Genomic DNA, 14,145 nt, shown 5'->3' on the forward strand with positions numbered 1-14,145 from the left:
AGAAAAACCAAGCCCACCACCAAAGCTGGGTGTGACTGACGTGACCAAGGAGAGTGTGTCCCTGGCCTGGGCCAAACCAGAACAAGATGGAGGCAGCAGGATTAATGGGTACCTTGTGGAAGCTCTGGAGAAAGGCCAGGAGAAGTGGGTTAAGTGTGGTGTCACCAAGTTCATCCACTTCACAGTGTCTGGTCTGAGGGAGAATGCTGAGTACTTCTTCAGAGTCCGAGCAGAGAACCATGCTGGCTTCAGTGATGTTAAGGAAATGGTCACCCCAGTAATGGTGAAAGACCAGCTTGGTAAGTTACAGATCAAATTGATCTGATTCAGCAATTTGATTAGTGACAATAACTAAGATATACATATACGCAGACAACCAGTTCTAATTGCATATAACCAGGAAATAACTAAGTCTAATTACACAATCTTATGCTGTGTATACACAAAGCTATTTTTTAAGTCAATGCAAAGAAAACATGCAAATTCATGCCAGGTGGTGCCAATGGCGTTGCCATATTTATGTTTAGATTACATTATTTTGAGTGTTGATGGTACATTGTTAGTGGTTATTTCAGCTATAATGAACGAATCCTTGTCAGTGTCTATAACATAAGCCCCGCCTCCTCTCTGGTGCATCTAATGATGCTATTAAACACAAATGATCCTGCTGCGAAACTCATGCGAGTAACATGAGCCAAAAAGTTCACTTGACACACTCAATGTTCTCTTCTATAACTCTCTTTGTCACGTTTTTTGCTCCAGAATCTCCTGAGATCCACATGAAGGACTTTCCCCACAATACAGTCTATGTCAGAGCTGGCTCAACTCTCAAGTGTGAGATCCCACTGACAGGCCGGCCTTTACCTAAAGTATCCCTGTCCAAGGCCAACGTGCTTCTCAAGTCAACAATGAGGTTCAACTCTGAAGTCACCCTTGACAGCATCAAGATCACTCTGCGTGAGAGCATTGCTGGAGACTCGGGACGCTACGATATCACTGCCTCCAACTCCAGTGGAACCACCAAATCCTTTATAAATATTATGGTTCTGGACCGTCCCAGTGCCCCACTTGGACCTGTGGAGCTGTTTGATGTCACAGAGGACAGTGTGAGCTTGAATTGGCTCCCACCAGCATATGAAGGTGGCAGCCCCATCACCAACTACATCATCCAGAAGAGAGAGACAACCACCGCCAACTGGATGGATGTGTCTTCAGCTGTGGCCCGTTGCACTATGAAGATCATGAAGCTCACCACTGGCCTGGAGTACCAGTTCAGGATCAGGGCTGAGAACAGATATGGAATCAGTGAGCACATTGACTCACCCACTGTTAGTGTCAGCCTTCCTTACAGTAAGTGTTCTTTTTTTCCTTCCCCTTTTGTCTACACATTTTTGTCTGTTATACATGTTAACACCCTTCATCTCTGACTCTTTTCCACCAGCTGTACCTGAAGCACCATCAACTCCAGAGATTACTTCCGTTACCAGGGAGACCATCACTGTAGCCTGGAAGGAGCCAAAGTCAGACGGTGGCAGCCATGTGTTTGGCTACCATCTCCAGATGAAAGACAGGAACAGCATCCTTTGGCAGAGAGTCAACAAAATGGTTATCCGTGCAACACATTTCAAGGTCAACAACATCAACAGTGGACTTATTTATGAGTTCAAAGTAGCAGCAGAGAACGCCGCTGGAATCAGTGGCTTCAGCAAAGTTTCTGATGCCGTGCTGGCTATCGATGCCTGTGGTGAGTGGAACATCCAAATCTTTCTATAAAAGTCAAAGAAATCAGACTTCTCAGGCTGTTTTGACATCTAGTGCTCTTTAAACAAACCAAACACAAACACACCATTTTTATATTCATGTGAAATCAACTGAAACAACTGTTCACGTTTCTTTACAAGATTACATTTGAACACATAATGATAATGTTGTAATTGTTACTGATTAGAGCCCGAACACATCACAGTGTAACTTGGAGGAACTTCTGTGAACATTGTTTGCTGTTAGCTCATTATTTAGCCAATCAGGACTGAGCGCCCCCACCTGCAGCTCCTGACACGTCCAACACAGATTTACTGTTCACTATGTGGATTGATGTCGAGAAAGAGTTAATGCATATTTTCATCCATCAGAGGGTCTGAGGTCTTTTGGAGTGTTTACATTTGAACTTGGTCTGGAGGACTGAAAGGGATCTAGTGTGAAAACGCCCTCAGCAGCAGTTATTTTATGAGTTGTCTGTTCCTACAGAACCACCCATCAACCTGCGCATCAGTGACATCACCAAGAACTCCATTAGTCTGGCCTGGCAGAAGCCCAACTACGATGGTGGATCTCCAATCACTGGTTACTTTGTTGAGAAGAGAGAGGGTGTCAGTGCCAGGTGGTCCAAGACTAACCTCACTAACGTCCCAGACACCCGTTTCACTGTGAGCGGCCTTACCCAGGATGAGACTTACGAGTTCAGAGTCATGGCCAAGAACGCCATCGGCTCAGTGAGCAACCCATCGATGACTGCCGGACCAGCCACCTGTGTGGACACCTACGGTACCTGTCTTTATGACTATGTTATGACAAATGTAGTACATTCATCATGTCGTTTAAACATCCACGTATCTTTCCTTTTATTTGTAGGATAGAGAGATTAAAGGGAAACAATAAAATGAATAATATATATATATATATATATATATATATATATATATATATATATATATATATATATATATATATATATATATGTATATACACAAGATACATCAGTAATAATCATAATAATACAAATTATTAATAAGTTAGTGTGTGTAGGTATTTAGGTGTTGCTATGTCTTTTACTACCATCTACCCTCATTGAGTACCTCTCAATGCCCATTATCTCTCTCTCTCTCTCTCTCTCTCTCTCTCTCTCTCTCTCTCTCTCTCTCACACACACACACACACACTCTTTACTTGGTTGTGTTCCTCTACTTGTCTTCAATCATTTCTGTATTAATGAAAAAAACACATAAACATTTTAAATCCTAAAACAAGTTCCATTTTGCACTCTGTGGTGTTATTTTAACGATAGTAGTGGAAACAAACTTAATTAATGATCTTTGCTTTTGTGGTTTATCTAATTATTCATAATATTTCCACAATCCCTCTATTATATATGAAGCATTGATCCATCACTCACCTGCTTGTGTTGTGGTTTGTCCTCCAGGTGCCCCAGAGATTGAAATGCCTCCAGAGTACTTCAATGAGGTCAAGTACAGAGCTGAATCTAATGTGGAGCTCAAGTTTATTATCACAGCCAAACCTGCTCCTACCATTGAGTGGTTTAAAGATGGCAGAGAGCTCAAGTCTAGCGCCCAGCTGTCCTTCAAACACACCTTCGAGTCCAGTAGTTTGTTCCTGAAGGACACCACTCGTCTCAACTCTGGAACCTATGAGGTGAAGGTGAAGAACTCTCTGGGATCAGCCAGCGGCGCGGTCCGGCTGCTCATTCAAGGTATCCACATGTTATCAGTCGGTTTTCTCTCCATCGCTATAATGACTTGAGAAACTAACAAACATAAATGTGTGGTCCCCTGTCCAGACAAGCCAGGCCCTCCTGCTGGAGACATTCAGATTAAGAAGGTGACGGCCGACAACATCACCATCATGTGGTCCCCGCCTGTTGATGAGGGCGGTGCCATGGTGACGCATTACATTGTCGAAAAGAGGGAGACCAGCAGAGTCATGTGGTCCATCGTCTCGGAGAAACTGGTTGACTGCATTGTTAATGTGCCCAGACTCATCCGGGGCAATGAGTACATCTTCAGAGTCCGAGGAGTCAACAAGTACGGCATCGGAGACCCGCTGGAGTCTGAACCCATCGTCGCCAAGAACGCCTTTGGTATGCTAACGGAGTAAAGTTGCCATCATTCATTAGAGCTGATGATGAGAGTTGTTGTTGCTATTATTATTATTATTATTATTATTATTATTAAGGTCACACATAAGACTCTTGACAGGTGTTGAAATGTGCTCTGTCCACCACTGTATATACAGATGGCACAAGTATACAGTTTTACTTATGTTTTATTTCATGATCATAACCTGATCATTTTGATTTTGTACAGTTGCTCCTAGCGAGCCATCCAAGCCTCAAGTGTCCATGATCACCAAGTCCACCATGACGGTGATCTGGGAGAGACCGGCGCTGGATGGAGGCAGTGACATCGACGGCTACTACCTGGAGAAGAGGGAGAAGAAGAGTCTGCAGTGGTTCAAGGTTCGTTTTCTCACATAATGTTGAAGTAGATGTCTTACAAGCACCAGGACTTGTGGATTTGAGTGCGTTCAATTACGATAATAACCCCAAATGATGGTGTGTAGTTCAACACATTCCTATCAGTCAGCCGCCCTTTCTGTTGCTCTCTGAACTTTCCTCATCTAATTCCCATCCCAAGCCCACGCAACACGTTTTTGAACAACTACCCACATAGGCCATGTATACCTGTGTGTATGTCTTCTATGCCCTAGAAGCTTCTTGGCATTGGCTTGTATTTTCCTTTTCAACCAATTTGATTATTGATTTCATTCTCCACAGATTTAGTACAAACTGATAACCAGCATGTGAAGGTATCATATTGTTCCTTTTATTGTCCAGGTGGTGAAGGGCACCATCAGAGACACCAGGCAGAAAGTCACCAACCTGGTGGAGAACAACGAGTACCAGTACAGGGTCTGTGCTGTCAACAAGGCCGGAGCAGGAAACTACTCTGAGGCTTCTGATCTCTACAAGGCCTACGACCCCATTGGTAGGTATTTAATGATCAGCTAGTAGGGCTGCACAGTACTGAACAAAACTGACCATATGAAAAAATACAGGAATCATTCATCCTCAGCTTGCATTCCCATGCCGGACTTTTAGGAGTTTCTTCTTGACTAATTTGTTCAATAAGGACTTCACATGAGAACATGAATGCTCTTCTGTCCCCCCAGATCTGCCTGGTGAGCCATCCAAGCTGCGTTTGGTCGACTCCACAAAGACATCCATCACCCTCGGCTGGGAAAAGCCTCTCTATGATGGCGGCAGTGAAATCACACACTACATTTTGGACCAGATGAACTCGGAGGATAAAGAATGGGTGACCATCAACCCACAGGTCAAGACCTGTGAGTATGTGGTGTCTCACCTCAAACCTGGAACCTATTACTTCTTCAGAGTTTATGCTGTCAACTGCAAGGGCAAAGGAGAAGACATCAAGATGTACCAGCCTGTGCAGGCCAAAGATATCTTGGGTTTGTATTCATAATATTAAAATACTGTTTCATATCATGTATATGACTTCTAATCATCTCCATTGATTGCTATGCTTAGTAAAGGTATTACTTTCTAAGTCTTGTTTGTATTTCTCCAACAGAGGAGGCCGATTTGGACTTGGACATTCCCATGACGACCCAGTACACAGCCAGGGCCGGCCGTGATGTGGAAGTGTTTATTCCCCTGAAAGGACGCCCAGCACCCAATGTCACATGGCGCTGTGGCGACTGCAACATGGCCGGTGACAACCGCTACACCATCACCTGCACTGAGCGAGCCACCACACTCCTTATCCCCAAGGTGACCCGTGACGACCGTGGCAAATACCTGGTGGAGATTGAGAACGGCGTGGGAGAAACCAAGATAGTCACTGTGTCCCTGAAGGTTCTGGACAGTCCAGCTATGTGCCAGAAACTGATGGTGAAGAACGTGACTCGGGGGAAGCTAACCCTCAGCTGGGAGGCTCCTCTTATTGAAGGCGGTTCCCCCGTCACTAAGTACATTGTTGAAAAGAAGGCCTCCACCATGAAGGCCTACCAGCTGATCAACGCTGAGTGTGCCAACACAACTTACAAGGTGACGGGCCTGGAGGAGGACATTGCTTACTTCTTCCGTGTGTCTGCTGAAAATGAGTTTGGTGTTGGCGACACCTGCGAAACCAAGGAGCCTGTAAGAGCCACTGAGACTCCTGGGGCTGTGAAAAACCTGGTGATGGTGGACTCTACAAAGAACTCCGTTACCCTGCAATGGACTAGACCTGACCATGATGGTGGCAGCCACATCAGTGAATACATTATTGAAAAGAGAACCACAGAAGATCCTACCTGGACTTTGGGAGCGACATGTAAGCGCTTGAGCTGTGAGGTGATGGGACTCAAGGAGAACGCCGCCATGGACTTTAGAGTGTTCGCTAAGAATGAGAATGGCAACAGTGACTTCTCCATGATTGGTCCAATCACAGTGAAGGACTTCATCATCCAACCTGAGGCCAGTCTAAGTGACTACCCCGATGGAGAGCTTGCTGTTCGTATTGGTCATAACATCCACATCGAGTTGCCCTTCAAGGGTAAACCTAGACCGGCAGTCAGCTGGCTAAAAGATAACCTGCCTCTGAAGGAAAGTGAGGTGGTCCGCTTCAGGACAACCGACAACAAGACTGCAGTCACAGTCAGAGGAGCCAAGAAGGAGCACGCCGGCCAGTACACCTTGGTCCTGGACAACAGGGTTGTCAAGAACTACTTTGACATTAACGTGATCACTCTGGGACCCCCTTCAGTGCCTGTTGGACCCATCTGTTTCGATGAGATTAAAGCCCAGAGTATCATCATTTCCTGGAATGAGCCAAAGGAGAATGGCGGTGGTGAGATCACCTGCTACAGTGTGGAGAAACGTGAGACCTCCCAGGCCAACTGGAAGATGGTCTGCTCCAGTGTTGCCAGGGCCACCTTCAAGATCCCCAACCTGGTCAAGGGGACTCAGTACCAGTTCAGAGTCCGTGCAGAGAACAAGTATGGAGTCAGCGAACCACTCACCTCCTCAGACGTTGTGGCCCAACACCAGTACAAACCTCCAGGGCCTCCAGGAAAGCCAGTGGCCTTCAACATCACCAGCGACAGTATGACCATCAGGTGGGAGGCCCCAGGCTTCGATGGAGGATCCCCCATTTTGGGCTATCACGTTGAAAAGAAGGACAGGAACAGTCTCTTGTGGCAAAAGCAGAACTCCACCATCATCTCCAACAAAGAGTACAGGATCATAGGTCTCATCGAGGGTCTGGAGTACTCCTTCAGGGTCTATGCTGAAAACGGTGCCGGACTCGGTCCTGTTAGTGAACAGAGCAAACATGCTCTCGCTAACTCCCCTGTCGGTAAGTGAAAGACGCTGAAGCCTTTAAGACATATAGATACATCCTCTTTACTTGTGGTCTTAGATCTTTGTTGACCCAGCATAGAAACAGGTCCAGGGCTGGTTTAGGGTTGATCACTTTTCTACCACCTGAGAAATATTGCAAAAGTAGGATCTAATAATAATAATAATAATAATTAATTTAATTATACAGAGTATATAAGTATACTAATTTTTCAAGTAGAATATTTATTCAAACCTGAAAACATTCAGATCAATCAATAAAAAAAAATATATATTATTAGTATTATAAGGTCCAGTTAACTGTGGGTAACTTCTTTCTCCTGTCACTTAGATCCACCTGGCACCCCGGTCTGCATCGACGTGACCAGAGACTCAGTTACCTTGCAGTGGGACGTCCCCAAGAGGGACGGCGGCAGCAGGATCGTGGCCTACAGTGTGGAGAGGCGCCAAGGGAGAGGCAAATGGTTGCGATGCAACTTCATCGATATCTCTGAGAACCAGTTCACTGTGACTGGTCTTTCCCCTGGAGACAGGTTTGACTTCAGAGTAATTGCCAGGAACGCTGTGGGGACAGTCAGTCCACCATCAAACTCGTCTGGATACATCATGACCAAGGATGAGAGCAGTAAGTGTTTCAAATAGAAAATAATCGAACGATGTGAAAGATTAGGTTTCTCACGTAATTTGTTTGTTCCAGTTTCCCCTGAGATTGAGTGGTCTCCAGACCAGGTCCTCACCCTGAAGGCTGGCGAGAACATTAAGCTGAGCTGCAGCATCACTGGACGTCCAGTCCCCCAGGTGGTCTGGTATAAAGATGGCAAGGAGATAGACAAGCGGACCATGTATGACATTGAGATTACCAGCGGCATCGGCAACAGCAGTGTGTTTGTTCGAGACACTGACAGGAACCACCGTGGCATCTACACCATTGAGGCCAAGAACAGCTCCGGGACCAAGAAAGCTGACGTTAACGTCAGAATACAAGGTTTGTTATCTCTGACCTCCATTTTTTTTAAATCTATTCATGACCAAGTGTAGCTCATCAACCTACTGTCTCTGCAGATACTCCCGGATCTGTAGATGGTCCCATCCGCTTCACTGGCATCACCGCTGAGAAGTGCACTGTGTGGTGGAACCCGCCAGAGAACGACGGCTGTGCCGCCATAACTCACTACGTGGTGGAGAAGAGGGAGACGTCCAGAATCTCCTGGGCCTTGCTCACCTCCAGATGTGAAGCCTGTTCTTACAATGCCACCAACCTGATCAAGGGCAACGAATACCAGTTCCGAATCTCTGCCGTCAACAAGTTTGGTGTTGGTAGACCGCTGGATTCTGATCCCGTCATTGCACAAATGCAGTACAGTAAGTCTCAAATCTCAAATCTTAAGAACGTAACAAACAGACATAATGAAGACAAAAACAAGCTGCCTTTCATTTGTGACTTTGACTTCTTACATTGACTTTTTATCTGTTTTGTTCATGTAGTTATGTTAGCCTGTTTGTTTAGTGTTTGTTTACCATTTGTTTATTCCTTTTCTCTACTTTTATTAACATGGATCATATCTGCACATACAAACACATTCCTTATTAACGTTGTTACTATCTTATTCCTATTGTTATTGTCATCATTGCTATGTTTGACGGATGTGTTTTGTTGGTATAAATGATATTTCTTAATTTGATTATCATGATTATGAATAACATTGTGGCTGTTATTATATATTATCATTACAATATGATAACAGTAACTGTCCAACTGTATATTGAACACCACTCGGTTATCCTGTGTCTGTCTGTAATCTTATTTTGCACCAATAATAAAACATGACCATGTGTCCTGCTCTTCCTTCTAGCTGTACCTGACGCCCCCGGTACCCCAGACGCCACCCATGTGACAGGAAACAGCATCACTACGTGCTGGGCCAGGCCGAGGTCAGACGGTGGTAGTGAGATCAAGCACTACATCCTGGAGAGAAGAGAGAAGAAGAGCCTGCGTTGGGTGAAGGTTTCCTCCAAGAGGCCTATCACAGAGCTGAGATACCGTGTCACCAACCTGACCGAGGGCAACGAATACGAGTTCAGAGTCATGGCTGAAAACGGCGCCGGCATTGGGCCAGCCAGCAGCACCTCCAGGCTCTTCAAATGCAGAGAACCAACCAGTGCTCCCAGTGCTCCCTCTTTAATCAAGGTAGGACTGAGAACCTTTCATATGGTGTTCAGGTCAATCTCACAATAAACAATTCTGTGAATAGAATGACAAATAGATGGTAAATGGACCTGCTTTCATACCGAGTCTTTCACTCAAAGCACTGTAAACTACATGTGGACTGAAGGAGCTGAGGGATAAAAACCCCCAAGGCCACATACAGACAGATTATTATTATGTATATGTTTTTGAAACTCTTGGTACATGGTTTTCTTTTTATATTATAGACACAGACTCCAGTACATGAATCCAGTAAAAATAAGAAATTCATTTCAAAAATCCAGAAGGAAAACAAAGGGAAAAATGTGTCACATAAACATATGGCGAATCACTTAGTCATTAGCTGTGCTCTCTTTTGTTGACCAGGTCACTGACTCCACCAAGTCCTCTATCACGCTGGAATGGACCAAGCCAGTCTTTGACGGTGGTTTGGCTATCATTGGCTATAATATCGACATGTGCAAAGCCAGTCTGGAGGAGTGGCACAGAACCAATAACCAGCTTTGCATCCACACCACATACACTTCAAAGGGCTTGGTTCCTGGAGAGCTCTACAAGTTCAGGGTCAGTGCCGTGAATGGATCCGGAGAAGGTGAAGCCTCGGTGATGGCAAGTGCTGTTCAGGCTCTGGACAGACTTAAGTCTCCTGAGATCGACATTGATGCCAACTTCAAGCAGACTCACATTGTGAAGAACGGCGGCACTGTCACCCTCCACGTTGCCTTCCGTGGCAAACCAGCTCCTCTCGCCACCTGGTCCAAGGTAGACGGTGAACTGCCTGTCATGGGCGATATCAACACCACAGATTCCTCCTCCACTCTAACCATCGAGGGTTGCACTAGGTATGAAGCCGGCAAATACACCCTGTCCCTGGAGAACAACAGTGGGCGTAAATCCATCACATTCACTGTCAAAGTGCTGGACACACCAGGAGCACCGGGTGCTATCACTTTCAAAGACGTTGTCCGCGGAGCCTTGACAGTCATGTGGGATGCTCCTACCAATGACGGTGGATCCCGAATCCATCACTACATCGTGGACAAGCGCGAGGCCAGTCGCCTGGCCTGGCAGGAAGTCAGCACAAAGTGCTCTCGCCAGATGATCAGGGTAACTGGTCTGGATATTGGTGTGCCGTATCTGTTCAGGGTGATTGCTGTAAACCAGTATGGCCAGGGGGAACCTCACGAGATGACAGAGCCTATCATTGCCACAGAAGAACCAGCACCACCAAAGAGACTGGATGTTGTCGAGACCACCAACTCCACAGCCTCCCTGGTGTGGCTGAAGCCTGAGCATGACGGTGGCAGTCGCATCAGAGGCTACATCGTTGAATTAAGAGCTAAAGGCACTGACCGCTGGGTGGTTGGTGGAGAGACCAAATCCCAGAAAATGCTGTTGGATGGTCTGATTCAGAACACCGAGTATGACTTCAGAGTCAAGGCCAAGAACGATGCTGGAGTCAGTGAGCCTCAGGGCACCTTCAGCTCTGTGGTCATCAAAGAGCCTTGCATCGAACCAACTGCTGACCTCAGTAGCATCACCAACCAGCTAATCACCTGCAAGACCTCCAACAATTTCACAATCAACATCCCCATCAGTGGCAGGCCTTCACCTAAGGTCACCTGGAGGCTGGAGGAGATGAAGCTAAAGGAGACTGACAGAGTCTCCATAAAGACCACGAAGGAGAGCACCACTTTAGTGGTGAAAGACAGCAAGAGAAGTGACAGCGGCAAGTACTACCTGACACTGGAGAACGCTGCTGGCTCGAAGACGTTCACGGTGACCGTGGTTGTCGTTGGCAGACCAAGTCCACCCACAGGCCCTGTGGACATTTCTGGAGTCTCTTCAGAGTCCTGCAACCTGTCCTGGTCCGCGCCAGCTGATGATGGCGGCACTGACATCACAAACTACATCGTGGAAAAACGAGAGTCCGGCTCTGCCTCTTGGCAAGTCGTAAACTCCAGTGTGCAGAGAACCACCATGAAAGTGACTCACCTGACCAAGTACATGGAGTACACCTTCAGAGTGTGTGCTGAGAACAAGTTCGGAGTCAGCAAGTCCGCAGAGTCTGCTCCTGTTGTGATTGAGCATCCATTTGGTAAGTTCTGTTCAACAGTTGCACAAAAGTCTTGTTTTTATACGTATGAATGCAAAAGTCTATCTACAGACTCTCTCCTCTTACCTCAACTCATTTCCACAGTTCCTCCAAGTCCTCCAACTCGTCCAGACATGGTTTCTGTGTCCGCTAACGCCATCAGCATAAAATGGGACTTGCCATACAACGACGGCGGCAGCCAGGTGACGGGCTACTGGATCGAGAAGAAGGAGAGAAATACCATCCTGTGGGTGAGGGAGAACAAGCTTCCCTGTCTGGATTGTCATTACAAGGTGTCCAACCTGATCGAGGGCCTGGAGTACCAGTTCAGGGTCTACGCCATGAACATTTCCGGATTCAGCAAGGCCAGCGAGCCTTCCAGACCTGTGGTGGCGCTCAATCCCGTTGGTAAGGGGAAACATGCATGTCTCCACGAAGTCAAATAATGGCAGGTTGATTGAAGTGACAACTAACAAAAATATTTGGTTTACCGAGGCCCTAAAAAAGAATTAGTCACTAAATCTATTGATCAGTTAATCCTTGCTCAGCTTAAATGGTTAGATCAGATCATAAAGGTCTCCCCTCCCTGCTCAGATCCTCCTGGTAAACCCGAGGTGACGGATATCACCCGCTCGTCCGTGTCTTTGTGCTGGACTGTGCCGCTTAACGATGGCGGCAGCAAGATTGTTGGTTATGTGGTAGAGAGGAAAGTCTACAGTGCAGAGGAGTGGGACGACAACCGCTGGCTCAAGTGCAACTACACCACCATCAGTGAGAACTACTACACTGTCACCAACCTGGAAGAGGGAGACATCTATGAGTACCGCGTCATCGCAAAGAATGCTGCTGGCGTCCACAGCGCACCCTCGGAGCTCATTGGACCGGTCACATGCAAGGATGAATTCTGTAAGTCCAAAGTTAGAAAGTCGATTTAGGTTTTTATTTTCAGTTCAGATTCAGAGCTCATGGAAGAGCTGAATCTTTTTATATGCTACTTTTTATTTCATTCAAATGACTAAGAACAAAGATGACTTTTACTTAATTGATTTGACAGTTAAGTTTAGTCAGATGAAATCTAATTGTCTCTTCTTCGCTGCAGCTCCTCCAAGAGCTGAGCTGGATAGCAAGCTGGTGGGTGAGACCGTCACTGTCAACGCCGGCTCAGACCTGGTCCTGGATGGTGACGTGGGTGGTAAACCAGAGCCTACAGTGTACTGGTCCAAGGGTGACAAGATGTTGGAGCTTGGTGAGAAATACTCTCTGACCTACACCGCCACCAGGGCCATGGCCGTAATCAAGAGCTGCGACAGATACGATTCCGGCAGATACATCCTGACCGCTAAGAATGCCAGCGGGACCAAGACGGCTGCCGTCAGCGTTAAAGTTTTGGGTGAGCAGAAACTATGTTAATTTAACGTCACATCACATTATTTAAAAGAATTGGCGATTGTTAGTGACAGGAACAGTAGATCGGCGTGTCATGACGGTCGCTCCCTGTCCTTCAGACACTCCTGGTGCGCCCGCCGGTACACTCGCCATCAGCAGGGTGACGGAGGAGAAGTGCACAGTGTCCTGGAAGATTCCTCTGGAGGACGGTGGAGACACCGTCACCCATTACATCGTGGAGCGCCGCGAGACCAGCCGGCTCAACTGGGTTGTCATGGAGACAGAGTGCAAGACACTGTCATGTGTCAGCAGCAGGCTGATCAAGAACAACGAGTACATCTTTAGAGTCAGAGGAGTCAACAAGTTTGGTCCCGGAGTTCCTCTGGAGTCTGATCCTGTCATTGCCAGGAATGCCTACAGTAAGCTGCTTTCACACCATTTTAACTTTCAATGAAACTTTTCTTTCTTCCTTCCTTTCTTTGACCTTTATTTAACCAGGGAAGAATCACATTGAGATAGATATCTCTTTTACAAATGAGCCCTGGCCAAGGCAGCAGCACACAATTAACATAATAAAGACAGACGAGGTAATAAATACAAAAAACAAAGTTAGAAATGAAATACAGGAGCAGACGATTTGTAATGTTTGGTTGAGGTATAACTTAAACTCAAAAATTGACTGAAATGGCATTCATAAATATCAAGAAAAGGTTGTTTCAGAGTATTTTTGATTTTCCATCCATTTTTTTGAGATTCAAAAAGTACACTTTTCAATAATGCACAGTTAGACAGTAATTCCCTGTTCCAGTGTGGAGTTAGTATGTATGTACATGTATAAAGGATGTGGATTTGATCCGTGACTCTGGCCTATCCCACCCGTCTTCCTCAGCCATCACGTCTCAGCCAGGCACGCCAGAGACCACGGCGGTGGCTAAGGAGCACATTGTCATCGAGTGGCTGAAGCCTGAGAGTGACGGAGGCAGCGAGATCAAAACCTACCTGGTGGATAAACGAGAGATGAGCAGCACCAGGTGGGAAGGACTTCTGAAGAGTTTAAAGGACAGATTTTAGTTCTTCGATCTTGTCCGATCCTGTTGTTTTCTGCTCTTCACCAGGTGGACTCGGGTGAACAAGAATTACACCATCTACGACACCCGTCTGAAGATCACAGGCCTTCTGGAGGGAAGCGAGTACCAGTTCAGAGTCACGGCCGTCAACGCTGCTGGAGAAAGCCAGCCGAGCGACGCCTCCCCACACATCCTCTGCAAAGACCCTACATGTAAGAGATCACTGTTATTGATA

At 46.4% G+C, this 14,145-nt stretch overlaps 1 protein-coding gene across 1 annotated transcript in view; it reads left to right on the top strand.

Annotated features, from left to right (window-relative positions):
- The window catches only part of ttn.2 (titin, tandem duplicate 2), a 224,101-nt gene that overhangs the window by 192,219 nt on the left and 17,737 nt on the right, over positions 1 to 14,145 (top strand). The window contains exons 206-226 of the mRNA XM_084022030.1: positions 3 to 299; positions 763 to 1,350; positions 1,442 to 1,744; positions 2,248 to 2,544; positions 3,200 to 3,487; positions 3,575 to 3,874; positions 4,101 to 4,252; positions 4,631 to 4,781; positions 4,966 to 5,265; positions 5,388 to 7,154; positions 7,488 to 7,781; positions 7,854 to 8,141; positions 8,219 to 8,518; positions 9,010 to 9,344; positions 9,729 to 11,460; positions 11,563 to 11,865; positions 12,052 to 12,363; positions 12,557 to 12,847; positions 12,963 to 13,262; positions 13,733 to 13,874; positions 13,959 to 14,122. Of these exons, the coding sequence (XP_083878156.1) occupies positions 3 to 299; positions 763 to 1,350; positions 1,442 to 1,744; positions 2,248 to 2,544; positions 3,200 to 3,487; positions 3,575 to 3,874; positions 4,101 to 4,252; positions 4,631 to 4,781; positions 4,966 to 5,265; positions 5,388 to 7,154; positions 7,488 to 7,781; positions 7,854 to 8,141; positions 8,219 to 8,518; positions 9,010 to 9,344; positions 9,729 to 11,460; positions 11,563 to 11,865; positions 12,052 to 12,363; positions 12,557 to 12,847; positions 12,963 to 13,262; positions 13,733 to 13,874; positions 13,959 to 14,122 (8,904 nt within the window). The remainder of the gene's footprint in view (positions 1 to 2; positions 300 to 762; positions 1,351 to 1,441; positions 1,745 to 2,247; positions 2,545 to 3,199; positions 3,488 to 3,574; positions 3,875 to 4,100; positions 4,253 to 4,630; positions 4,782 to 4,965; positions 5,266 to 5,387; positions 7,155 to 7,487; positions 7,782 to 7,853; positions 8,142 to 8,218; positions 8,519 to 9,009; positions 9,345 to 9,728; positions 11,461 to 11,562; positions 11,866 to 12,051; positions 12,364 to 12,556; positions 12,848 to 12,962; positions 13,263 to 13,732; positions 13,875 to 13,958; positions 14,123 to 14,145) is intronic.

The sequence above is a fragment of the Eutrigla gurnardus genome, assembly GCF_963514095.1.
Source record: "Eutrigla gurnardus genome assembly, chromosome: 12".
Classification (NCBI taxonomy): Eukaryota; Metazoa; Chordata; class Actinopteri; order Perciformes; family Triglidae; genus Eutrigla; species Eutrigla gurnardus.